The sequence below is a fragment of the Phocoena phocoena genome, chromosome 1, assembly GCF_963924675.1.
Source record: "Phocoena phocoena chromosome 1, mPhoPho1.1, whole genome shotgun sequence".
NCBI classification, from domain to species: domain Eukaryota; kingdom Metazoa; phylum Chordata; class Mammalia; order Artiodactyla; family Phocoenidae; genus Phocoena; species Phocoena phocoena.
The window spans coordinates 57,585,394-57,613,201 of NC_089219.1; the positions used below are offsets into that span (position 1 = coordinate 57,585,394).

Here is a 27,808-nt window from a genome sequence, read left to right on the forward strand (position 1 = left end):
AAATAATTTTAACAAAGTCAATTAAATTTTAAAATCAACTACTTTAACCATAGGAAATGACCAGGCAGCCACAGAGGTCAAAATTGAAAAACTACCATCAATCAATGACTTGGACAGCATTTTTGGCCCTGTGTTGTCCCCCAAGTCTGTTGCTGTTAATGCTGAAGAAAAGTGGGTCCATTTTTCTGATACATCCCCGGAACGTGTTACTCCAGAGTTGACTCCAAGGGAAAAGGTGGTGTCCCCACCAGCTGCCTCAGACAACCCAGCTGACTCCCCGCCTCCGGGCCCCCCGGGCCCTCCTGGTCCCCCAGGACCTCCAAGTCCCCCTCGCAATGTACCATCGCCACTCAACTTAGAAGAAGTCCAGAAGAAAGTCGCTGAGCAGGCCTTCATTAAAGATGATTACTTAGAAACAATCTCATCTCCTAAAGATTTGGGGCTGGGGCAGAGAGCAACTCCGCCTGCCCCACCACCACCCACCTACAGGACTGTGGTTTCATCCCCTGGACCTGGCTCGGGCAGTGGTACGGGGACCACCAGTGGTACGTCTTATGTTTGAGTGTGCTTCGTGTGACCGGGAATGGCCGTGGCTACTGCAGTGTGAGCAACGCCCTCCTCCTGCCTGGCAGTTGGCTTTAGAGCTTCAGCCATCCCTCCTTTGGCGTGGGTGTCCTGTGCCCTGTGGCATGTACTAGTCCATCGAATGCTCACGGTCATAGTGCAAGTCTGTGGATGTGTCCTGCCCTGCACTTGCAGCCCTTAGGAGTGCCCTGCCTTCTACCCTGCAGATAAGGTGTATATTTTTTAAAGAAAGCTGTGATGTCATTGTTTAGATTTCAGGAAAAGTTCTAGAAAGACAGGTTTCACAGCAAATGAGTTTCATGTTTAATGTCTGATTTCCTCATCAGATGCCTCCACGAGAGCCCTAGTTTGTTTGGGATTTTTTCGGGTTTTTCCGCTTTATTAAGATACAACTGACAAAATTGTAAGATATTTAAAGTGTACAATTTGATGATTTGATATACACATACACTGTGAAGAATTCCTCCCACCAAGTTAATTAACACAGTCCATCACCTCACATATTTACCTTTTTTTTTTTTTTTTGGTGAGAAATTTAAGTTCTACTCTCTTAGCAAATTTCAGTCATTCAATACAGTGTTATCAACTATAGTCACCATGTTATACATTAGATCCTCAGACATTATTCAGCTTATAAGCTTATAAATCTGTTTGTATTTTTTTTCAAGGGTCCTAGTTTTTGTAGATCAATGCGTTTTCTTCTATTTTTTTTCTGTTTATTTTCCTTATGGTGGGAGAACTATGCTAACTCCTCTAATTACTTCAGAGAAAAAGAAGTAGGGTTTGAAAAAGAGATTTTAGAGGACAGCAAAAAAAGAGCCTGCCTTATTGCATCCCCAGCCTAATCAAGCTGCCACTGAAACAAACTACTCTCTGATGTCATCATTTGACATGCTCATCGGCCTATGAGGTCAACTCTAATTATAGTGACAGGTGATGGAGCACTTTATCAGAAATGTACATTTTGGGATTCTAAATGCACATGTTGACATTGAATCTGATATTTTGGTTTCCCTTATTTGAAGCTTCATTTTGTGCTCTCTAATTATGAAAGGATGGGAACTACCAAGCATATCCAAGAAAGACCAAGATTTTTCTAATGCAGCTTCTGTATTATTCATTCCATTGGTGCTCATGTTTGTCTGACAAGATCCTCCAGTGCCTTCCCAAACTGTTCCTGTGGGTTTGGTTTAGGTTCCTTTGCAGGGGTGTGAAGGACTATTTGTTTTTTATTTTCTTTGAAAGAGGCGACCAAGTCTAAGTTATTTAGGTCTAGTAAGAGACAGAAAGGAAAGGCATTTGTCTCTATTCTAATAGTCATCATTGCTTCTGCTTTCAGTGGAGTATCTTTCAGTGCTTGCTCTGGTTTGCAAACTGCTCTGTGCTTTAAAGTGAGAGCATCCAAGCCGATCAAGGAGAGGACTGGAGAGTCACATGCACTGCGCACAAAATCAGTGTTTTATATCATTAGGTGTGCCCTTCCTCCACCAAGAAGGACAAAGAATGCAGTACTAAAATTTAAGTTTGGGAAACTATGTTAAAACAAAATCGGCAGGCTTCTTTACTATAGGACCTCTGAGAGCCATTATTTTGCCAATAAGAGCAACAGCTATAGTTTCTTGTCTTGGCTTCATGCCAAGAACTTTATGCACATCATTTCATCCTTACAACAACCCCATGAGGTGAATACTCTTCTTTCCCCCATTTTACAGATCGAAAAACCAAGGCTCTTGGATGTTTAGTACTTTGCCCAAGTTTACACAGCTGCAGGTGGTAGACTTGGGATTGATCCTCGGGTCTCTCTGATCTCAAGCCTGTGTTCTCAACCACTATGCCCTCCAGGCACTCTTGTAAGGTTTAGTGACAAAACATCCCAAGCTTATTTGAGACTGACACACACCTGTACTGCACAGTGTCATCAAGATCACCAAAAGTCTTCTCTCCAAACCTACTCCTCTGTGTTCCTTTCTATAATTCTGGAGGGTTAGAGCCTCACTTCCACCCTCTATTCCTTTTTACGTCTTTGGGGTTCTTACTTAACTGTAAAGATAATAAAGGGCCCCTAGGTAAAACCTTCAGTTCAGACCTCAACCCCAAAGAAGCTGGTTGTCCTCTGTCAAAGAGGGGCATGTTTTCATTGCCTTGGATGGGACTCTCCTTCCTGGGCCAGACTCTGAGTCTTCCGAAAGAACTTTTCAAGGAATAATGCCTTCTTTCCAGTGGCCCGGCCACTATGCTCTCCTCAAAGTAAACTCCTTTGGTCGGGGGAGGGGAGCTTTGTTACTCACCCAGCTCCTCCAACACCTTCCACAAGGCTCTGGGAGATGCTTGTTTGATTGAATTGACCACTGAGCTAATGAGTGACAAGAGAAGCTCTAGCTTTCTTTCTAGAATCCTTGGGAGTTTTGTTGTTTTAGTGTTTAGCTTCCATATTCTTATTTAAAATTACTTGAAAATGTTACCAGTAAAGACTATCAATTCTTAATAACTGTGCTGGAAAAAACTATACTTTGCTGGTATTAAAGGATTGAATTTCTAAGTAGAAGACCGAACTGGGCCAATGAAGCTCATGAATAAATAAAACTTGCGCCATTATCTCCTTAATTAAGTCCCAGTTTATTTGCTCGTAAATCTTTTATTGATGAAATATACACAGACTGGAAGAAATGTAAATTTAGGATTAAAACAATAGGACACGGTCTCATGTTTTAAAGATTCGTAGTGCTTATCACTACCTGCTTCTTAAAACTTAACCTGATGGGAATAACTCTTCTTGTAGACCTCAAACTATATTTAATTAGATACCATTATGCCTACTTTAAAATTTTCATTCACACTGAGATGACTGCCAATGACCAAGTTTAGACAGTACTCAGGCCTCGTGAATCAGAAGAGTTACCTGCTATTGAAAAAGTTGGAAGTTAAGAATTTGCTCCAAGAACTTTAATTTCCTTATGGCAAAAGTTCAAAATACATAGTTTGGCCAACACATTGCTTTATTGGAATGCAGACACTGATTCTTGGCAAAAGCTATCGCTTCTCCTATGTGGGCTGTGTGTGCCCAGGGGATAGAATGGGGAAAGTGTTTTCTTGGCCTGCAGCAAGTTTGGAGGCCAGGGAAAGAGAGGTGTCCGTAAAGATAGAACGTTCAGTGCAACGTTTCCCGACTGGGGAAACTAAAGCAATAGTAAAGCATGTTAAACACAAACAGACACACACATACAACCCCCCATAAGCAAATTACTTTGAGCTACCTGGGGTTGAATTAAACAAATATATTTCCTAACTACATGTCCAATATGGAAGCCACTAGGCACGTGGGGCTATTTTAATCTTAATGGCAATTAATTAAAATTAAAATTAAAAATCAGTTATTTAGATACAGTAGGCATAATTCAGTGCTCAGTGGTCACATGTGGCTAACGCCTATCTTATTGGACAGCACTTGTTCCAGAACATTTTCATCATTGCAGAAAGCTCTGTTGGACAGTATTGTTTTAGGGCTTTTAATGTGCTGGTCACCAAAAAAGAAATGCAGTGTGAAACCATTCCCACATATGTTTAATACTTTCCTCAAAGCAATGGTATAATTGTGTCCTAAGGAACACAAGTTGGGAAAGACTTATTCTTCACATATTTTGAAGTGCATATATTTTAATTCATTTGATTCTCCTCCACAACATTTTGATGTATTAGCCTCATTTTACAGATAAGGAAACGGATGCTGAAAGATAGGACTTGCCACCGTTACAAAACAATAAATAGCAAAGCCAGTATCTGTCTGACCTCAGGTCTGTTGGATTCGATTTACCACTTCTCCCCCCCACTCCCCTCCCCCACCCACAAGCACACACACAAAAAGAGAGATGAAAGTTGAAGCCATCCTTATGCAGTTCTCATACCAAAGTTATGATCGAACTCCAGGTTGAGAGCAGCAGATGGATTGAGAGCATGTCAATGGTTGCCAACTTTTCTGAACTCACAAAACTCAAATGACGTACGTGTGATTTTTAAAGTTAAACAATGTTGCCCAGTTATTTTCCAGCATTGTTCTTGGGAATAAACACTGCTTGAAGGGAAAATGAAAGTATAATTGAAGGTAGAAGAATGAGGATAGAGATGTACAAATAATAGCCCTCTATATTCTTGCAATACAAAATAATTGTGTAATCTCACAAAATTGTGTGAAACGTTAGTACAGTTGTGAAATACTCCTTAGGCCCTGACTACTCTCTGCTGAATGTGTGGGTTCTGTCAAGCAGGTTTTGCTTCTTAAACACTCCCTTAGTATCTTCTAACTGCACAACGAATCAATGAAATCAATTCAGTAAAGAAAAAGTGAGTAAAACAGTAAAGAAAACGTGCCGCAAAAGGAAAAGGAAACCAGTTAACTAGCCACTTTTTTCCTTGCTTCTAGTTGTACCTGTATCAAAAAACAATCTTTACCATCATCAACTGCCTTCCATTTGTGTAGTGTTTTATAGTTTAGTAAATACTTTAATAAGCATTGTCCATTCCAATTGTGACAACCCCTTTGCAAAGTAGAAACATGTCTTATTTTTTTAAAACAGGAAGCTGAGGCTCAGAGAAGTCAAAATCCCACAGCTGACCTTTTCCCGAGATTGACTCAGAAGACTATTTCTTGGAAATAGACCCATGGGTAGACATTTTGACCCACTCCTATAGCATGGTTTTCCAGCAAAATAGAACCCTCAAAAAAGCTCCATAAAACTTCCTGACAAAGACTTTGCTGTGTAAAGATTTATTTCCCATCTCTTTGCTGTCACTTCTGTTTTCTGAAAACATCCTGGGTATAAAGAAAACTTTGTAGTGGGACCTGTCAAAATATACCCTATTCTTTATTCAGAGAAGATTAGCCAAAGACTAAGAATATTTATATTGAGAGAAAAGTATGCAGTCTATCCATGCAAAAAGAAGACCTTTGTGCAAAATATGGGGCTAAGGTCCACCTAAAGCTACAAGACACTGCATTTAAAAGCTCAGGCTTTGTAGTTACATAGACCATTTGAGCTACGTGACCTTGAGCAAGTTACTGAATATCTCTGAGCTTTACTTTCCACTGAGACAGTAGAAGTACCTTCCTCCAAAGCTTATTGTGGGGATAAAATAAGATAATGCATGTAAAATGCCTAACATAGATGCTGGCCCAACAAAATAAAAAGTGAGTATACAATAAAAAGTTGGTAGTGGTGGAGAGGAGGTATCGGTAGGGATGGGTGGTAATAATTAGTAGGGTTTCGCACCGATGAAACTACACTTAGAATAAGCAACACAGAGAAACACAACGCACTCAACGTTTCAAATTGTTTAAACAAAGAAGCAAGATTTTCACATCCAGGACATGCCTAAGATGGGAGCAGATGCTGAGGTGATGGGTTTTGCTGCTCAACTCCAAAGCTCCTTGAGAATCTGAAAATCTGGACATGGAGGTGCTGGTCTAGGAGTCTCCAGAGAACAGAGCTTTGTGACATGTTGGAGGGGAGGCTAGGTGGGGAGAGATATTTTCCTGGGGCACAATTTCTTAGACTTTTCTTGGAGTGATTTGATACCTGTGCTTCTAATCAAAGTGAAAAAAACCTTAGGAGTAGTTGGAACTTCTCTGACTGAACAAGAACAGTTTGGAATATTGATTTGACTTTCTTAAGGTTGTTAGTCAAGTAGTTTACCCATGTATCCCGGACAGATGACTGAAGACAGGCAGACCCCTGAGTCTAGAGACCTCTCTGGTGTGCTCATCAGCGTGCATGCCAACCTCTGTGTGTCCTCTGTGTTTCACATGCTTGTCATTGACAGCCAGAAAAGTAAATCCAAGGGCTCTTTTAAAAATCATCACAAAAATCATCACAGGAAACCTCTACACAGACAGATTCCTACCTAGCCACCTTTGAAAAATAAAATCCTCTCAATTCAATGTGTTTCTGTTAAGATTCTACACACAAAGTATGCACATACCATCTAATTTACTTTCTTACATTTTGTCCTTTGCTTACCATCGAGTGTTTGCTTACATTTACGAAGTTAGCACTCATAGCTTGAAGCACAGTAAGAAGGATACTTCTCTTCTGTGTTTTATATACATAAATATATATATATATACATATACACACATATTTATATATATGTATATATACATATAATGTGAAAAATCTTTTTTTTCAAGTTCCAACCTCCATTTTCATCTTGGACATAAATAAATTCTGAATATGCAAAAATCAAGAGAATTTATCATAAGTTTGGTGTGTACCATGGTCAAAATGAAGGATACCCACCCACCCAGCCAAAAGAGTCTTAAGAATATATTTTCTGTCACAGGGAGTAATAAAAGGATTTACCTTTCACTGGATGTCACATGACAACAAAAGGCAATGAGCTTCAGCTTCTGCCATCAGCCTAGTGATTTTTTTTCTTTATTGAAAAAAAAAAACCCAAACCCCATGTGCTACAGAGTTGACTGTACTAACTGCTGAGGTGAAACAAATGGCTGTGATTGACACTGTGTTGGGGGATGGGGAAGGCGGGATCCAGTGATGACAGCACTTTTGGCCACCTGCGTTCCTAATCATTTTTAACACCAGCTTGTTTTTCAGGTGCATCATCCCCTGCTCGGCCAGCCACCCCCTTGGTTCTTTGCAGCACCACGACCCCACCTCCACCTCCTCCCCGGCCTCCGTCTCGGCCAAAGCTACCTCCAGGGAAGCCTGGAGTCGGAGATGTGGTATGTTCCCTTCTGCCCTGGCCTGCTCAGAAACATCCAGTGGGAATGACAAACAGGAGTCCAAGTGCCTGAATGCGGGTCATCTCAACTTCAGGTCTAAGTCTCACTTACAGTGCTTGTACAAATGGCCCTGACAGGTGACATCTGAAAGACAGTCACTGCAATCAGAGTGTATGTTTCAGTTGGCCTCAAATCTCTAACATCTTTCAAGCCAAGGTCGAAAATAGTAGGAACAGGATCCTGGGGCCCTTAATTCTTCTACAGTGGGTTTGATGAAAATTAAGATAATAATGCTCAATTGTGCTAAATCCTTTAGAATGGGAGGTGTTTCCTTTCACCATATTTATCTGATTTTGGAAGATTCCAAGGGAGGGCAAGTCCTGATTTCTGTCCCCAGACTACAGAGAAGTTACTGGTGGTAGGCACACTGTGTGCATATAAAGGAGGGTGGTATGACCCAATGAGTTTTTTCTGACATTTCTTGCATCATGTTTTAAGGCTGAGAGGTGGGAAACATTCTGTGTGAACAATTAAGAGACTTCTGGCAGAGGTAAATTTCTTTGATATCTGCACACAGGAGTCACAGACCGGTGATGTCCCTGATATCTGGTTTAGCTAGCACAGTACAGTATTCTGTATTCAGATATCTTTCAGTGGGTATAAGCTCTCACATTATGTTACTTGCTTAGTTCCTGGGGGCATAAGAGGCCATCCTCCTGAAACATCACTGACCACACCCCAGACCTCAGCTTCTCTAAATGTGATGTTCCTGTTGAGTGCAGCGCATTACGGTTGATGGTTCCTCTAGCTCCATCCACAAGCTCCTGTACAGATATAATCAACTTCAGTGTAAAAATGGTGCCACCTGTTCTCTTTTAAGAATCTGAGTTGTCATATCTGGGGCCGGGAGACACTAAAAATATGGAGGGCAGACCTGTGAATCTAACTTTCCATTTCTTTTCTTCTCCCTGCAGCCCCGACCTTTCAGCCCTCCCATCCATTCTTCCAGCCCTCCTCCGATAGCACCCCTAGCCCGAGCTGAAAGCACTTCTTCAATATCGTCCACAAATTCCTTGAGTGCAGCCACCACCCCGACAGTTGGTAAAAATTATCTCCTCTCTTCTAATCTGTTTGTGGTTTTGACTGGCTATTATTTATGATCTGAAAACCCTAACGCCCAATGTTTCTGATCAAAGTTGTTTTGCTGTGTGTTTTGCTACTATCATCTGACTCTTCTTTTAAAAGCACCTTCTCAGCAAAGAAGGCAAAGTGCTTTAAGTAAGCAAATAAAAGAATGTGAACACCTGTGTTTTGCAGGAATTCTCTTATGCTATTTCCATGTAGAGCTATTCATAAAAGTAAAGAAGAAATCGTCAAATAAGATCCTATAATTTAGATATTATTTCTTATAATGAAAATAGTCTCCATTGAGGGGGGAATGTTTTTTTAAATTCCAACCGTGTAACACATCAGAAATCACAAAATTTAGAACTTTTATTTTCTTGAAGCTTTCATTTCTTCATCACTTTGGTTCTCCTTATGTTGACAGATGGTATAAACATGGGCACTGTGGGACGTGAGAAAACTTTTCGACATTTTTTGTAGTGCTTTTCAGTGATGTGCGGTCAATTTTCCCCAAGAAATAAGTCATTGCTGGCACTTTCAGTAAATGCCTTTGTGCCTCTTTCCTTATGGTGTGATGAAAGTGAAGAGTTGAGAATGGCTGCTCAGCTGGATGGTTTTCCCAGGTTTAAATGCCTCTTTTTGCCTGGAGTGTCTTCCCTCTTCCCAAGGCCGGTCTCTGTCTACACCTCTTTACCCACCTTCCGTAGCTCCTGCTGCCTCTCTCATGTTTGCATGGTATCTCTGACCTGGGCTTTCCCATTCCATTTTTTCCCATTGTCTTCCTTTATTGTCTGAATGCCCTCCAAGTCTCCCATATTATAAACCATCTGGCTCATGCTGCATTGCTTGGGAGAATCATTAACCAAAGCTAAATAAATTCCCGCTGCTACTTGCCAAAAAAGAAGCACACTACAGAGTTGCCCATGGGAGGAGTAATTTGATCAAAGCCTGAAGCTCTTCTGGAGAAGAAATCCCTCTTTTCCCAGGGAAATAAGTTAAGGTGTGCGTCTTAGGCCCCCAAAGGGAATTTCGACCATATCACGTGCTCTACATTTTTAATCAGATCAGCCCCAAAGAATTCTTCAAATTTGGTGAAAATGTAGCCAGTTATCCAATTTCATATGATTCGTTAACAGACAGATATTTAACATCATTTATATAACCATGTCTATTCTTTATCTGCATCATCAGCTGGGGCCATTCAGGGCTCCCTAACTTTAGATGCCTATTAGCTAGTTTCTCTCTGGGTTTTGTTGTTGTCGCTGTTTTGCTTTGTCTTTTCTGTAACTTCCGACCTTATTTTTGAACTCTCTTTAATGCTCTTGATTGCTACAGCCATTTCCCCCACTCCTGCTCTGTTGTTTTTCCGTTGTTTTTCCTCAAGGTCATTTGTTCCACTCACTTTCTGTGATTTTCCTGGTGGTCCAGAGAGGAAAGTAAGGATAATAAACTGTCACTCAGAAAGCAGACCTCAAGTGACCTCAGATGACCATCTAACCTATTCCTTCAACTCATTGAGATTCATAGAGAAAATTGCACACACAGAGCGTTTGACCTGTGGCCACGTTTTGTACCATGTGTTCTCATGCTCCCTGCTGCAGAAATCTCAAATCCTGGCCAGTGACTCTGATTCTTAACACAGCTAGTATGCATTCTTTTAAGATGAACCACAGAGGGGCTAAAAAGAGAAAAAAGCCACCTTAGAGGCTGGTCACATTGCTTCATTGCTGAGGGGCATTCTGATTTTATCTGTTTGGGTCTGTTACTTTTGTTTGGTTTTCATCTTCCTCACTCTCTTGTTCTTTATTTCCTGCTGCTGTGGGTCACCTGACAGCCGTTTCTCTCTGAAGTAAATACATTGTCAACGACCGCCCAGCAGCACCTTGTGTAGCGTTGTTTATCTCTTTTTGGAGAGGATGTGCTTTGGCTGTTCAGCACTAAGGTGCTGACTGTTCATGACTGCCTTGGAACATCAACTTAATGTAATCAGATGGCTTGGGGCAGATAGAATTTCAGCAGCAAATTCCTGACATCGATGGCTCAATATTTCCCTCCCTCCACCAAGATACTTTTCTGACATTTCCTGTGACACTTGTGCCAAAATTGGGACATGTGTGGCAGAAACTGGATACTTATTATTTGTACTTGCTTATTGCATAGTTTAATATAATTCAAGGATTAAATTTTTAAGAGCATGTCTGGTCTTCCTACACAACAATTCAAGTAAGAATTCGCTCCTGCCAGACTTCGAGCATAAAATCTTTTTCATGAGACCTGTGATTATAAAGTAGTAAATCTGATGCCAAATTGAAAACAGGACTTTCTGTGCATTGTCACATTCAAATAATGAAGAGTACCTTTGCAACTATATGTCACTGAATTTAAGTTACCTTCAATCAGAAGATGCACTATTATTTTCTATATGACTGAGAAAGGGTGGAGAAAGCTGCCAGTTGAGGTAAGGTGCAATACTTTCTTATCATACTGATTTTAAGACCCATCCCAATTCCAGAGAGGTTAAAAAGTACACATAGTAGAATCAATGAAATACAATAAACTCCTTTTGTACTGAACAAAGCTCACAGGACCTTCACTATTTGATTTGGGGGGAAGAATCCTATTAATATTATATGAATAAAGAAAGTATTTAAAGTTATTCTATTGTAAGAAACAAATTCCTAGACATTTAGAGATAGAGATAAACAGGGAGTCATCTCTAATTGTATATATCCAATTTATTATTTGTTTCTTATTTCTATAGGTGATAGTCATTTTTTTCGATGTTTGCAAAACCTTCCTTTGGTACCCCAATGCAAAAAGACCACCATGAAGACAATTTTTCTTCATTGTTAAATTCACTATGAATTATATTCCTTCACTGTTAATTATGCATTTTTAAATTACATCTTTAACATCCCAGGAATCTGTAATGAATGAAAGGTAATCATTTACAGGCACCAAAGGAAGCATCAGATGGACTTTGATGCTTCCTTTGGTGTAGATCTTTGAGCAAAAGTGATTTGTATTCAGTACAGGAATATTAGTCATAGCATTTAAAACTTAAAATATTTCCTCCAAGTCTTTGTCTCTCTAAGCTGGGTGGCAATTCTGACTTAGATAAGCTTTTTAAAAAATATAACTATATTAACATCAATTATTCTGGACAAAAAGAAAGACCTTTGGAGGTAGATATTCTTGATCCCAATTTTAAATTCTCACACTTTAGTATTTTTTTCCTTCTGCCTTTTTTTTTTTTTTTTTTGAAAAGCCTGTCTCCAGTACTGACTTCCCTATCTCAGATCAATCTGAGGCAATTTCCATGGTTAGTTCTTAAGGAAATTTTTCTTCTGTACTTGATTTGAGTGTTGCCCTTATTTAAATTAAGCACAGAGCTATGCAACCACCCATTTTTTAAGTTCTCTGACGTATTTAGTATGTTTTCTTCTAAGCGCTCAATGTCTACAACCACAATAAAAAATGATAGCCACCCTGTTCAACCCTTACGAACCATTCTTTTGTAACTTCAGCTCAAAGAACAAATGACAGTATTGGAGGCTCCTCATTTGAAGGAGATTGTAAACAGAAAATTAGTTCTTCAAAAGAAAGGAATATTCTCCACCATTCCCCACTAATAGGTATGAAAAGGCACTGTTACATTCAGTTTCTGCCAATGTAACTTTTTTGAGTCCTATTTTCTGGAGATATTATGGGGTATCCTTCTTAGGGCCAGTTCTTTTTCCTCTCCTACAGATATTATAGGAGTTGCATTCTCTTATTCTAGCCACCAAGGAAGCCACATGTATATTAAAAGCTGATTGACAGGTGCTATCCTAGAGCCTTAAGAACTGACAAAGAAATAGTTTCCCCGCCTTATTCACTAAGTCTAAGGAGGCAAGCTAGTAGAATATTTTCCAAGAAACAGAGTTTTTGAAATAATTTTACTACCCTCATCCATTTCCTTATCTTACTTCTCTGTGTTCTAGGGAAGATTCCCTAGAAAAATTCCCTAGAAATTTGTACAGAATTTATTCAATTTTCTATTAAAGTTATAATAATGCCCTTCAGACCTGTAGCACTGATTGATCTAAATCACATAGAATAAAACTTCAATTGTCTACATTCGTTTGTTGGTGAGGAGGGAGACCGTGTACAGAGATCCAGAACGGTTGGGATTCAGAGCAACTGTTGTGACCAGTTTACAAAGACATTTGGCCATGCCTGATACCATAGCCAAAGATAGAATTACAATAATGCTATTCAAAATTAACAATCCATAACTACCAAGTACAGTGCAAGGCAAATTGAATTTGGATATTATGAAGTTGAAATGGGATACTTCATTCAGGGACCTCAGATTCATACTGTTGCATTTTTATGGTCTCATTAAAAGCTTCCTCTTTCCCCATGGGGAGGAAGGTGCATGCTGGGTGATCCCATTGAGCTGTCAGCGCTCTGTCCAGAGGTTCTGTTGATGGATATATGTCCAGCCACTTGAGAATTGTGTCTGAATGAAATACACCTGCACGAGTCAATTATTAATGATAGTGCTTTTAACAACTCCCTGAAAAGGTGGGGGTGTGATTTTTTCCATGGAGCTGACTTCAGTGAATTCACAGATGCTAACATCTGGCATTTTTTAGATTTCCATTTCTTCTCATAGGCTCATCATGAAATAAGCACATCACTTTTTTATACCCTTTCCATAATCGCAGTGTCTTAGGTTTTGTTTCCTTTTCCATTAAAATCATTCCTGTGTTTCGATCAGTAAAGTGTGTTGCTTGATTTCATTTGAGATTTGTATTTGTGTTTTTGTTTTCCATTCCTTTATATTTCTTTGGTTCGTAGTGTCAGAAGATGATGTTTTTTATGACAAACTGCCCTCGTTTGAAAGGCGCTGTGAAACGCCTGCAGGTATGGTGCTAGCCGAGTGAGCTCTAGATATCTAGACTTTAAAAATCCAAGCCCTTATGCCATCTGAATGCTCAACATGAATTCATGGACATGCTCCTCGCCTCATGAGTGGCCAGTGCCGATCAGATGCACCGTCTATTTACTGTTCATCGTGGAACTCATGCCACTGAAATGTTTTTTGAGTGAACATTTTATAAAGCCGCAGGTTGCATGACAGTTTCTCAGTGAAAAGGTTCCAAAAAGGTGAGATGCTATTGCTTTGTGAATTTACAAAAGGAGGAATAATTTAACTGCTCAGAATTACGTGTCCAGTGACGGCTTTTTAATTAAAAATATAGTAGAGCACCGTTAGTAATCTTGTTTTTTCTTTGGTATGTAGGTAAAGGGTGTTTTGTGTCTGGATGCCTAAGGTGATTCCAGGGGAGGGGATGGAAGAAATATGACATCTTCCATGAACTTTCAGTTGATATGCAATGCTGTTGTCATTGAAAACCTCAGCTAAGTTTTATATAACCTATAACTCCGAGTTTATCTTTTTGAAAACATAGAAGGGGATGACATTGAAGATGAAATAAATACAGCAATTGCTGAATGACGGTTTGGCCAAACTAGTGCAGTTAAAATATGCTGACACCCCTGCATGGCCAGGAAGACTTCTGCTCCATGCGCACCAGCACCGAGTACCAAGCTACCAGCAACACGTGCCCATCCCTTTAGGCCTCCATAGCTTTGCTTTTGCTTTCTGTTTCCCGAACTGAAAACAAAATAACAATAATAATAGATTGCCAGCCTTCCCTTTTTCCTGCACGCTAACGGCATGCAGTGCCTCTGCCCTCCCCCCTAGTGAGATTAATGACCTGCTCTGTAACTCATACTGTGTCCTTCTCTCTCCCTCTCCTTAACCTTTCCCATCCCGCTTCAACTCCTGGCCATGCAGAGAATGAACAGCCTTCCCTCGTTTGGTTTGACAGAGGAAAGTTTTATTTGACTTTTGAAGGTAAGTAGTGCATAGCATACCAGATTCTAATTTATCCTCCCCTCGTGCCTTTTCCCCATTCACATTTTAAAATCCCAATTCTCTTCAAAAGACCTGGTCTCACTTTCTATATAAAAATGCTATGGCTACTTCGAAAATATTAAATACTAAAGAAAATATTCCATGAATTTGGTTTGTATGGGATCTTCGATTTTTTCATATTAAAAAATTAAAGCTAATTTGCAGTTAATATTGGTTACTTAATTAACTGTGTTAAATTGAAAAAAAACAAACACCTTTTTTGGGCAAGGAACTTAACTCTGTCAACCAGGGCTCTTTCTTAACTCTTTTGCAAATGCAATGCAACAAATATAAGGACATTTTTGGTTGGAATTGGAATTTAACTTTGCTTTGGATAATTAATATTTCAGATACAACATCCATTATTGTAAAATGTAAATGTGTAAATATTCTTATGACAAGGAATGCTGCATGGGAGGTCAGAAAAGTGAGGAAAAGAAAAAAAGTATTTTAGTAAGTTCTATTTACATCTTCTGAAATGGAAATTGAAACTGGAATGACTAGTAAAATGTACAGCTACCACTGGACTTGCCATTTTAGAAGATGAAAGAAAATATACATAAATATAATGTCAGGTATCTAACCTCAATGTTAGATAATTTGTTATATTCTGTATTAAGGATTAGCATTCTTCTATTTTATATTTAAATTCTAAATCATTTTTACAGGCCAGGCATTTGATAAAATGGCCTGTTTAAACTATTGTATAGGAAAAATTAAGTAGTTCAACTTAATTAATGGACTATCTTACACATATCACTTAAAACTCTGCTTTCTACGATTTTAAATAGCTACGTTTATCTTGGGATAAAAAGTTGGCCAAAAAATATTCTACTCTAGAATTGAACCTAAATATTGAATGTTTTATATTTCATGACAACAAAAAGAACTTTCTTAAGTGTGTGTTTTAGCACAGTTGTAAAAAATCAGAATGACTGATACAGATTTTGAAGTAGTTTTTTGTGGTGTGGCTTTTTTCTCTTAACAGTGACTTTTCCTTGCAAGGTGGTCCCAGAGATGGAAGTCCTTAGCTTGGAGTAGCTTGGGTAGCAGCAGGAAATATTGTATGATTTAAAGCTTCCCAAATACTTGATGTCTATCCTGGGTCAGGCAGAGAACAGGTGGATAGGCAGTCTTTAAGGGAAGATGCATATTTTCCACGTGATGTCGGAAACCTTCGTTGCCTCGGGCTATTAATTTTGTGATAACCAAGATGCAAAATCCACAAACTTATGACCTGCTAAACTTTCTCTTCGAATCAGATGGAATTAAAAAGTGCCCAGGTGTCTTTTTACTGATCAGCACAACTCAGAGCAGAAGCTACAGTTGAATAGGTTGGTGATCCTGACTTATAGCCAATACCTGCATACATAAAGGCCCTTTCTCTGGTTCAGTCTGGCCACAGTAGAAGTTGTAGTTTACCCTGCTTTAACCAGGAAATTAAGCCATATGCTACCGGCAACCTTCAAGTAACATCTGGGGCTCCAAAAAATATATTTCATAATTTTTTGTTGGTGTGGTTTGTTTTGTCTTTAGAGTATCCGTTGGTTGCTTTGCTTGTGTTTTGGCTTGGATTTCTTTAAACAGAGAGAGGTAGACTTTTTCTGAAGATACCAATCTAAAGAGAACTTTTGGTTGTTGGTTTGTTTCTTTTTAAAATCCACATCATCAATCAAATATAAGTATTAATAAACATATGAAATAACAATGTGAACCCCTTTTTTTCTTTTTAGGAAAAGAAAATATTTGTTAGTAGATTTGGGGGTATCTAAAGTTGGTAACATTGCTATTTTAATTAGTAAGATCTAAATTCCTTAAGCATCTCAATTTAAGCCAAGAGAAGTCATACAAGAAAGAGGTTGAATAGAAATTAATTGGAATCTCTAGTTCTGTGTTAGCTTCATCTTGGACTTTGCTCAAGGCTGGAAAGTATAGGCAAGGCTTCTTAAGGGACTATAGGAGCAGCTGTTTCATAAATGTGTCCCTAGTCTTCTCATCAAGAAACACTCATGCAGATGAAAATACATTACAGTGAACTTCAAGAGAAGACTTAAGAGAAACTAAAAATGACACCTTACCCACGGAACTAAAAATGACATAAGGATGGCTACATTTTAAGAATGGAAAACTTTGTTTTCATCTTTTATGTACATTCATCTCAGGTAGTTTTAGCTAGTGCAACCTGGAATGATTTTTAAATTTTCTGCTGTGATGATAAAATGGCATAGAAACAGTGACATGTTAAAATGCCTTGAGAATAGTGCCCCTACCCAAATTTTAAACTCCCAAAAGACTGTCATTCAACATGTTTTATTGAGTAGCACTTTTAGTATATTTTTCTAGGGTACTCTGGCTGTACCCACATTTGTTATTATTAATGTTAATTATCTTTATCTTCAATTCTTTATTCAGGGAATGCAGAAAAGGAAGAAAGATTCCCAGCTCAAAATATTCACTTGTTCCAAATAGCTTTGAAATTATTATTGGTTGGCATCTAAATAGTGTTTCTATCATGTTCAAAACCTTAGCCTGTCTTATCCATTGCTTTGTTCTTACAGTGCTCTAGGCATTGTGGTTACCCAGTGAGTGTTTGAGTCACTGACCAATCAGCCAACTCACTAATGAACTTTGTCTTATGAACTTATTTGGAGATAACTTGAGATGCTTCACACCTCCAAATTTAACTTAACAAGAGAGATAGAAAAGCATTAGATGATAGTTCTAACTCAGAAGAGTTCCAAAGCTTGTCTTAGTGGTTTACTTTTATAAACAATTTCATCTTTTAAAAATTCACTGAAATTTTAACCTATTTAAGTTGAGCTGAAAAAAAGTGGTGAAGGTTACGAAAGGTGGTAATTGTTTAAATTCATTCATCCAGGAGTATATCCAACTGAAACTATCAAGTATTCTTCTGAGATGGAAGGAAGGGAAAGATATTTCCATAACAAGTAGAAGATGTGACTGTTAGATATTTGAATAATTCTGTAGAGCATTTGAACATCAAGATGCTTCCAGAAATGTGCTGTCCCTCTCTTTGTTTAACTTATTTAACTACAAAATCATCTTGTATCTGGTAATGGAGAAAAAGACGACCTACAGCCATACATTCTTGAGTGTCACCTCTCCTCTGTGCATACAGCCACTTGCACTCTCCTCTCAAGACAGCTCCGTGCTCCCGTTTACTAGTCTCACTCCCACCAACCTGTGGGACTGCCATGTCCTTAGCAACACCCTTCTCTGCATTCCCAGGCTCTCTGCCACACTCGCCCACCTGTTTCCTTAACTGCATCCCAGCTCTCTCCAGGGGCCATCTCTTCTCCTCTAGCTCTCTCCACGGAAAGTTCCTCAGTCTTCTGTGGGCCCTATGTCATGGGACTGCGAGTTCTCCCAACTCCCCATTGCTACCTCCAACTCCCACTCCCCATAATGTAAAGCAGCCATCTGCTCATTCTGCCTTTTACCTACGGCCGTCCACCACTGACTACGGAGCATTCCTCAGCGTTCATCTACAGGCTTAGGGATGCTGGCAGCCCCTTTTCACCCTCTTCTCCACCTCACTCCCTAGCTTCATTTTGTGTCATAGATTCGATGGGGATGATCCACCCAACACCCTCGCTCCAGAGCCTCTTGACTTCTTCAGTTCCAATAAACTTTCCCTCCACTCATTAACGCACACCTCTGACCACATCTTGGAAAAGGTCCCTACTGACAAGTGTCATTTTGGCTATCTCAGAACTAACCATGTGTCCCCCTTCCTATACTCCTATACAATGATTCTTTCATTCAACAAATATTTAGTGAGTACTACTGTGTGCCAGCACTGTCCTAGGCACTCCCCTGTAGGGAACAAAACAGGAAAAATTCCCTGTCACCATGGAGCTTACATTTTAATGTGGAGAATCAAAAGTGAAAAGATAAACAAGTAAAATTTACAGCCTAAATTCTACAGAAAAAAATAAAATAAAATAGGGAAGGAGAATGGAACATATTGGGGGTGAAAATAAATAAATAAGAGGACCTGAGGTAATAAAAGTAATGAACAATAATAACTAACACCTGAGCTCTTACTATGCAAAAAGTACATTTCATCTACTATCTCATTTTACCTGCACAACTCACTGATGAGGCAATTCAGATTCAGCTAACATAAGTCACTTTTGCAAGATCACTCAGCCAAGAAGAGGCAGAGAAGGGATTGAAACCAGGCTCCTAGCTGGAGACCGAGGCTGATGCTCTGCTCCGCATCCGTGATCTCATTCAGCCTTCGCAACAGCCCCTTGAGATAGGTGATGCTCGCAGGTTTTTCCAACTCTCCTAACATTCCAGCTTCCTGGTCCCGGGACTACACCTTATCTTTAACCTTGTTGAAACCTCTAGTCTCATGTCCACCCCACTCTCGTTCAGTCCACTAGCCAAGCCTACATTCAAGTTTTCTTCTTTATCCAGGTTAGACCCCACAGAGGAAAAGTATGTCTCTATACAGTGGGATCTACATTTTCCTCTTTGGAATTATGTAGTCCATGTGAAAAAAGTAACACTTGGGATATTTTTAACTTCTGACCTCCTTCAGTAGGTTATTAAATATCCCTGCTTAAAAATTGGTAAGACATAATCGTAGTCATGGACCACTCAACTTTCTTTGCCCTGACAATAGTAATAGCATCCTGTAAGAAGCAAACAGGTCAAGTTTTTCACATATGACCAGGAGGATAGTAATTCATTCATCTGAGAGTCACTAAAGAAAGAAAAATTGAAAGGCATAACCAATTTTCTGGGAAGCAGCTGTTTTGCTAAATTCACAATATTCTTGAAGTGGGAAGTGTCCACTAATTGCCCCTACCCCACTGTAGGCCCTTTTCAATCAATAATGCAGTAAAGTTATGGAATACCCAACTCTGCAAGTCACAGTTGGGGAAACGATATAGAAACATAAAAAGCAGTGATACAAGACTGTCTTCATTAAACATATTAAAATCGCACTTCCTAGCTATTCTGAATCTTTCTATGTAAAGTACATTGTCAATATAAAATGTAACGCCCTTTCTATTCATAACTGAAGGTCGCAGTTTTTAAAATAGCCTAAACCTGTGAAGAAGGTTCAAGTGGAGCTGAACCTGCAAAATGTTCTACCAGGCAGATCTGCTGAGGGTTTCAGAATTCACTCGACCTCTTCACAAGAAATTAATGACCTGGTTCTGAAAATCTCTGGGATTGGCCAACATGCTGATATTTCACTTGTTCCTGTTCTTTGAGGCAGGTGCCTTGGCTCACATGTTTTGTGTATGACTGTCATGCTGGAGATAGACAAGAAAGTCAGTAAAAGAGAAGCCTCTCTCTTTATTCCACTCACTCCTGACACCAAACATGTGGGGTGTTTCCCTTCACACTGAACAATTCTGACGTAACTACCTGGAGTTAGGCACACCCCATGGCTCAGTCCCACGAGGCTGCCCCTCGCTTTACCCACCAGTCACAAGTCCCACAAGTCACCTGTACTTCTCACTGACCGCCTGTAAATTGAGGGCTCTCCACAGCCACCTCCTGGGTTTTGATAACTTGCTAGCACAGCTCACAGAACTCAGGAAAGAGCTTTACTTTCTATCAACCGTTTATTCTAGAGGATACAGCGCAGGCACAGGCAAATAAAAGAAATGACTAAGAGGAGGTATGGGGGTAGAGGCACGGATCTCCCATGCCCTGTCTGGGTGTGCCACCCTGTCAGTACCTTGATGTGTCCACCAACCCGGACGTTCTTCAAACCTCATCGTTTAGGGGGTTTATGGGAGGCTCATTATGTAGGCACAGTTGCGTGAATCATTGACTACTGGTGATTAAGTCAATGTCCAGACTCTCTCCTCTTCCAGAGGTTGGGAGATGGAACAGAAAGTTCAACCCTTTAACCAACCAGCCCCCATCCTCCAAGAGTCACCTCCTTAGTATGGACTCAAGTATGGTTAAAAGAGACTTTTTATGAATAACCCCAAAGCCCCCACTAACCCTCTCGCTCAAGCAATCACAAGGGTTTGAGGAGCTCTGTGCCAGGAACTGGGACAAAGACCTAATATGTGTTTCTTAACATCGTAGTCAGCAAAGTGCTCCCTGTTTTAGCCCTGATGTCCAGGCCAAATTATGAATGGGTTGCTAGGGATGATGTGAATGTACAGAATTCATATCAGAATTCTATACAATTAAATACTTGTGGGAAAGCTTAAGAGTAGGTGGCAGTTTCTATCCCAAGTCACCAAGCAAAGGGTACCCTTTAGTGAAAAGTTGATTTTATTTGGATTCAGCATATCCAGAGTACTGCTGCTTATACCAATACTGCTGATGCAATATCACCAATAAACCCTTACCATGGCTCTCATCTTCTGCTAATTACTCCCTGGCCACAAACTCGTGTACTCTACACAGCAACTGTGTGAAGTGGGCACTATCGTTATTCACACTTTACAGATGAGTAAACAGAGGCACTGAGAATTCAGGTTACTTCCCCAAAATAACACAGCTAGTCAGTGTGTAAATCGGTTCAGAGGGAGTTAGTGTTATGTTATAAATGCTCCTAACCACTATAATATTCAGATCTTCGCTGTGCCACTCACTATGTGATCTTGAGAATTTAATGTCTGAGTTTTCTGTTTTGTAATTTTTAAAGTGGAAGGTATAATACCCACCTGGTAGGATAATTAGGAAAATCAAGTTAAGATAGTTTGTGTGTGTGTGTGTGTGTGTGTGTGTGTGTGTGTGTGTGTGTGTGTGTGTGTTTGGTTTACTAACATACTACACGATATGAAAGGCTTTTTGGTTTGGTTTTGGTTTTTTATAGACTTTATGTTTTAGAGCAGTTTTAGGTTCAAAGTAAAATTGAGGGGAAGGTACAGAGATTTTCCATTCACCCCCTGCCCTCACACATGCACAATCTTCCTCATCCGAGTGGGACATTTGTTACAATTGATGAACCTACATTGACACAGGGTAGTCACCTAAAGTCCATAGTTTACATTAGGGTTCACTCTTGGTGTTTTATATTCTATTGGTTTGGACAAATGTGTAATGACATGTGTCTGTAATTATGATATCCTACATAGTTTTTTCACTGCCCTAGTCCTCTGTGCTCTGCTTATTCATTCTTTCCCAGTTCCCCAACCACTGGCAAGCACTGATCTTTTTACTGGTTCCCTAGTTTTTCTTTCTCCAGAATCTCATATAGTTGGAATTATACAAGGTGTAGCCTTTTTCAGATTGGCTTCTTTCACTTAATAATATGAATTTAAGATTCCTCCATGTCTTTTTATTACTCGTAGCTCTGAAATGTTTTTATTTTTCATACTTTGAATTTTCATTCAAACTGAATGAGGAGAATTAAGGGAAGGGGCCAAGAAGGTTCTGTAGCTAAGATGCATTTGTTTATTTCTGGTATTTTCCTGGTCTCTAAAGTGACCTCTTGGGTCTCTGGTAGTGACTAAGGCCAGGAGCTTCCTTTCGTATCCCCATCAGACTCACTGATGGTGTATTTTCTTCTAATATGGTCCAAAATACACAGTTGTTTCTGAATGTGTCCCTCATGCAAAAGAAAATGAAGATAATTCGATAATTTTAAAATATGTAAATGTTGGACAGCCTTTGCTTTGCTCAAGATTGAAGTCTTTTATTCCCCAACAAAGGAAATGAACCCTGAGTTTCAGTCACACTTGTCTGGGTGCAAAAGTAGATTAAATCGTAGTGTTTCTCATCTGATTGAGGTTACCAAATGAAGAACAAATAAGAACAGCACAAAGCCTTAAGCCCCACAAAGAAGAGTTGTTATGTGTAGACAATTTCAAAACCTGAAGCATAAGTTAAATAGTTCCCTAGATCAGGAAAAGGGAACTAGGGTTAGTAATGAATAGAATAGAAAAGCTAAAGACTGTTCATTCTTGTATTTCTTCTTTCAGTGGTTAACAAGCATTCCCTGAGCTGCTCTTAGCTATTAGAGAGCTATCACACTCCCCTGTGAAGGAGTTATGGAGGTAAAACAATATGGCTTCTGCCTTGTAGGAATTCACAAGAAATAGAAGAGTTAGGATTTTCTATAAAAGGCACACTGTAGTGAATGTCATAATAGAATTTTAAAAACACGCTGGAAATGTATGAGTAATGGATAGATTTTTTTTAACTGGGAGGAATCTGGGAAAGCTTTTTAGAGACACAGGGACTTTGACCTGACTGACAGTAAGGTACAAGGAGGACTTCAGACACCTAAGATTGTTCCAGTTTGAAGAATGACTTGAGCAAAGGCGTTAGGGTGAGTGATATCCACGTCATACCCAGGAATGATATCCACATTATATTCAGTAAACACTGGGAGAGGCCAGGAATGTTTTAAGAAATGATCTTGAAAAGTAAGTAGAGATCATATTCCAAAAGGCTTTCAATACTGAGAGAAGGAATTTGATTACAATCTTTATGCAAGGTGGAACTTTGAGAAATTTTGGAGAAAGAAATTGGTAGGATCATCTTTGACTTTTAGGATTAGAGGCACAGAGAAATTTGGGGATTTACTGAAGCAGTTCAGGAGAAGTAGGAAAGAACCGACGGTACCGTTTTCACGGAGAGCTTTGGAAATCACCATTGGGGTAGAAACATCTGACATCTAGTAGGTTGTGGAAAATAAGTGAACACTTCTATTCTGAGACACAGGGAGAAGGGTACTGTTGTAAACCAGAAGAAAGGAGACTCCAAGAGCACTAGATTTGGTCAGAAAAAATGAGTTTCTTTGGAGACGTCTCAGCTTTGAAGTCCTGCACACCATCTATATAGTATGAGTCCAGGAGTAAACAGACTGTGGAAATGTGGGAGTTATTTGCTTAGACGTGAGGACTGAATCCAGGGAGGTAAGGGTTTAGCCTTGGGGCAAGCCTGTATCAGGAACCATATGGGAAAAGGAATGCATTGTAGCCTGGAACTTGCTCCATTGTATCTTTTCTTTAAATAACCACACAGTATTAATGGTTAATTTTGAATGCAGGATATTTAATGGACAGGTTTTTGTGGTATATACTAAGTGCCTAGATCTTTTGCTCATCTGTTGTCTCTCGGTCACTCGTGTTCGGGGGAGAGCGCCTAACCGGCTCACCCGGCTGCACTCTGAGTATGACCGTTCACCTAAGTAACAGATAGGAAAATTGCAGACACCAAGCCTAGAAGGAGGATACCAGCTTCTAGAAGGCCATTATTGCAAATACAAGTTAGCGTAGAGGTGACATCCTGCCTCTTTTCCCTGACCGCTGCCTGTCCACGCCTTTCATCCTCTCTTGGGCGTGTGTCCTTCTCATCTGTCTTGTAAGCTTCTATCTCTTCCTTCTGACCCACAGACGTGAACGCTCAAAACTGACCATCATTTGAGACTGAAGGAATCTTTAATATTTGTTGAGTACATCAAACAAAAACTTAATGACTTGTATAAACCTTACAAATAATTGAGTAATAAATTTTGTATTTTTTGGCTTATAAATAGAAAGAAAATTATTTGTTTTAATAGGGCACTTCATTTTTCTTTTTCCATGAAATAGGAGCTCTTGCAATAAATTTTAAAGTTCCCTGCCTATCCCCACGGTAAACTTATATAAGTCATGTTCAAAAGGAGCAATTAGTTGCTTCTTATGACATTACAGAGTTTCTAAATTCCTCCTCATGGTAGCGGCAATGTGTCTAGACATGCTTGCAGTTAATATTCTCTAGCAGGAATTAGGACTGTCTACATATGTTTGTATGTATGTGCACAAAATTGATTAAAATGCTAAGGTTTACCATGTTTACTAATTCTACAATAGGTAGGTATCTGATAGGGAAAACAATGAACAAATTGGTAGAACACGACCTTGATAATATTGCTATAAGGACAAATATTGTTGTGGCTGTATTCATTCAGTCAGCAAGTAATTACTGAGCCTCTACTATGTGCTCAGCACTATGAACGATACTGGGGTTACAGTCGGGAACAAGAAAAGCATGTTTCTACCTTCATGGAGCATAGAAAAGACATTAAACAAGTTGTTACAGTAACATGCAGAGATTGTTATAATTCAGGAGATAGGATGTTTGGGGAGGCACCCAGCAGAAAGACAACCTGGCCTAGAAGTTAGGGAGAGCTTCCAGAAGAAGAGACAGGCATGACTTTTAAGTCTACACAGAGTCCGCTTTAAAGAAAGATAAAATGTTTTGCTGAGTTAGAATTCTAATAAAAATCTTACATAATGTATAAATGTTAATCTAAAGGCATATTGGGTATTATCCTAGATATTAGAAATAGACAAAGTCCCCATTTAATTTATATTAGTTTACTTTCAGTGTACACACATGCATGTACTCACACATATATCCATAGAGATAGAGAAAAATACATGGAATATATATATATTTAGAGACAGGGAGAAAGTGTGTGTGTGTGTGTGTGTGTGTGTGTGTGTGTGTATGTATGCGCGTGCATTGGCTTTGGAACTAGCCTTCGGGGTCTAAATTATAGTCTAAGCATGATGTGACTTTAGGGAAGCTACTTAACCTAAGTCTTGGTTTTCTTCTCTGGAAATTGGAATAGTTATGGTATTACTGGGAAATAGTAACCTATTTCATAGTATTGTAGTGGTTGTAGTAAAGATTAAATAGTCAAGTACGAGGTCAGTGCATGCAAAGTGCTCAATAATGATTAGCTATTACCACTGTTGTCCACCTTCCCATATCCCTGGACTGCTTTGTTTAGTTATCGCCTGCTTTGAAGAAGGTCAGGTTGCTGCATTCTAGTCTTCCACATAAAGCATCTGGCAACTCAGTCTGCCGTGAGCTGCTACATGGCCCCCTGCTCTTTGTCAGCAGGGACAATGGGCCCTCTTTTCTGGCTGCTTATGGAGCAGGAGAATCCCGTGGAAGCAGGATGCGTCCTCCTGCTGTACACTCACCTCCTACCACCAGCCTCCACCAGAGCCAATCATTAAAGCTGCCTCGCTGAGGCTAATGATCTGCCTGGTGATACACTCCTCGGGATGCTGTGTTCATGCTGATGGGAGATGTTGGAAGAAAATCTGTTACCATTTCTTTTACTAAGGAATTTGTAAATCAAGGTATTTCAGCAAATTTGACAAGTAACTTCAAACTTCCTGAGAAAAGAGTGGAGAAGCTGAGAATCACCAGAAGGATCTATTTTACCTTTGCATAGTTGTGAGCCTTCATCATGCATAGCTTTTTTTAAACTAAAGTGTGGCTGATGTACAATATTATATGTTACAGGTGTGAAATATAGTCATTCACAATTTCTAAAGGTTATACTCCATTTCAAGTTATTATAAAATGTTAGCTATATTCCTTGTGTTGTACAATATATCCCTGTAACTTATTTTACACATACTAGTTTGTACAATAGTTTTTTATTATGTGTCTTCTAAGAAGAGCTGTCCACAGATGGAGACAGCCCATACATTGTACTCCTGACTCTGACTCCCCCAGACAGAGAAAAGGACCTTTGATTACCCACTAGAGAGAGGAGAGCTGACACAGTGAATGAAAAAGGGATTCAAAGAGGTGATGTCAAGACTCGGGAGAATCTCCCATTTCTAAGCCCTTTTATGTATGTGGAATGTATATATTTCATCAATATCAAACATACTCCTAATAGACTTTAATCAATTACTTGTGAAAGGCCTTTGTAAACTATAAAGTACTATACAAATATAATCATTTCTTAAAATAATTAACATTAATGAATACTTAATATGTGCTAAGAATTTTAGATTCATTGCTTTATTTATTAAATCAGAGATTGATTTGGGGTCATCAAAATAAGGCATTAAGATAAGTCATTGCCCTTAAGATTTTAACCCTTTTGTATCTTCAACTATTTTGCAACATGTATGTGGCAATAATCTCTGCTAGAGTGTAGAATTTCAGCAGACAGGAATTTTCATGGACGTGTTCCTTTTCTGCTGGCTCTGCTGTACTGAGTCACCAGGATATTAGTAAATATGGCCTTGGGGCTTCTTTTCCTGCTGGCACATATTCACACAGACAGTGTGTGCGACTTACAATTGTGTTGCTCAGTCTTATATTCAGAGTAACTGCAACATTGCTTCAAGATTTGATTTAGAGGCTCATTGAACTATGCCTTTGAGAAACATGAAAGGTTTTTCTGGAGAAGTATCACAAAGGAGCAAGGGTGAGGTTAATTTTTCAAAGATGTTTTGGTGACTTTCCGGAGTTGCAGTCATCATTGTAACGGGTGAGTCCAGGAAGGGGAAGAATGAGTTACTTAATGTTGATTACTCCTTTCCTAGATTTTGCCTTTTTTGGACTCTGCTCACAGCCCATTCCCCAGGAAACTGGTGGCTCAAATAGCAGGCTTTCAGGCAGTCAGACTAGGACTGACAGCATTCTTTATGCCTCTCCATTCATAAATATCAAATATCATAAAATTCAAAATTACCAGCATCTACTTTTTGACTGTAAGAACAGAAACCATTCAAGAAATAAAGGAGAAATGTAGAAACTTCAGAGTTATTTAAGATCCTAGTATAACTCTCAATTTCTTTCTTTTTAAATTTTTATGTTATATTGGAGTATAGTTGATTAACAATGTTGTGTTAGTTTCATGTGTACAGCAAAGTGATTCACTTATATCAATACATGTACATGTATCTATTCTTTTTCAAATTCTTTTCCCATAGGTTATTACAGAGTATTGAGTAAAGTTCCCAGTGCTATACAGTAGGTCCTTGTTGGTTATCTATTTTAGACATAGCAGTGTGTACATGTCAATCCCAAACTCCCAATCTATCCCTCCCCCACTTCCCCTCCCCGTAACCATAAGTTCGTTACCTAAGCCTATAAATCTGTTTCTGTTTTGTAAGTAAGTTCATTTGTACCATTTTTTTTAGATTCTGCATATAAGCGATATCAAATGATATTCATCTTTCTGTCTGACTTACTTCACTGAGCATGATAATCTCCAAGTCCATCCATATTGCTGCAAATGGCATTATTTCATGCTTTTTAATGGCTGAGTAATACTCCATTGTATATTTGTACCACATCTTCTATTTATAATATTTTTTGCCACACTATCCCTAATCATGCTCATTATATAAAATTTAGAAAAACAGAAAGCTATAAAAAATGAAATAACCTATAATCTAATAACCATAGATAACCACTGTTCTGGTGTAATTTATTTCTAAGGTTTTTCTTGTGTAGGTGACTCATGTGTGTTTGTGTAGTTTATATTTTCATACAGTATATAAGTATGCATTCTCTTACTTTAACATATGATAATGTCCCCCATGCCATTAAACTGTATTTGAAAATAGCTCAGTGTTTTATTCTGATTGTGAAATTGATGTAAGCACATTACTTTTTAAAACTTCAAACAATAT

The 27,808-nt window shown here is 39.1% G+C and overlaps 1 protein-coding gene across 1 annotated transcript in view; it reads left to right on the plus strand.

Annotated features, from left to right (window-relative positions):
- Positions 1-27,808, plus strand: part of SGIP1 (SH3GL interacting endocytic adaptor 1) — a 209,437-nt gene that overhangs the window by 148,313 nt on the left and 33,316 nt on the right. Inside the window, exons 16-19 of the mRNA XM_065885603.1 lie at positions 54-545; positions 7,194-7,321; positions 8,296-8,422; positions 14,295-14,354. Of these exons, the coding sequence (XP_065741675.1) occupies positions 54-545; positions 7,194-7,321; positions 8,296-8,422; positions 14,295-14,354 (807 nt within the window). The remainder of the gene's footprint in view (positions 1-53; positions 546-7,193; positions 7,322-8,295; positions 8,423-14,294; positions 14,355-27,808) is intronic.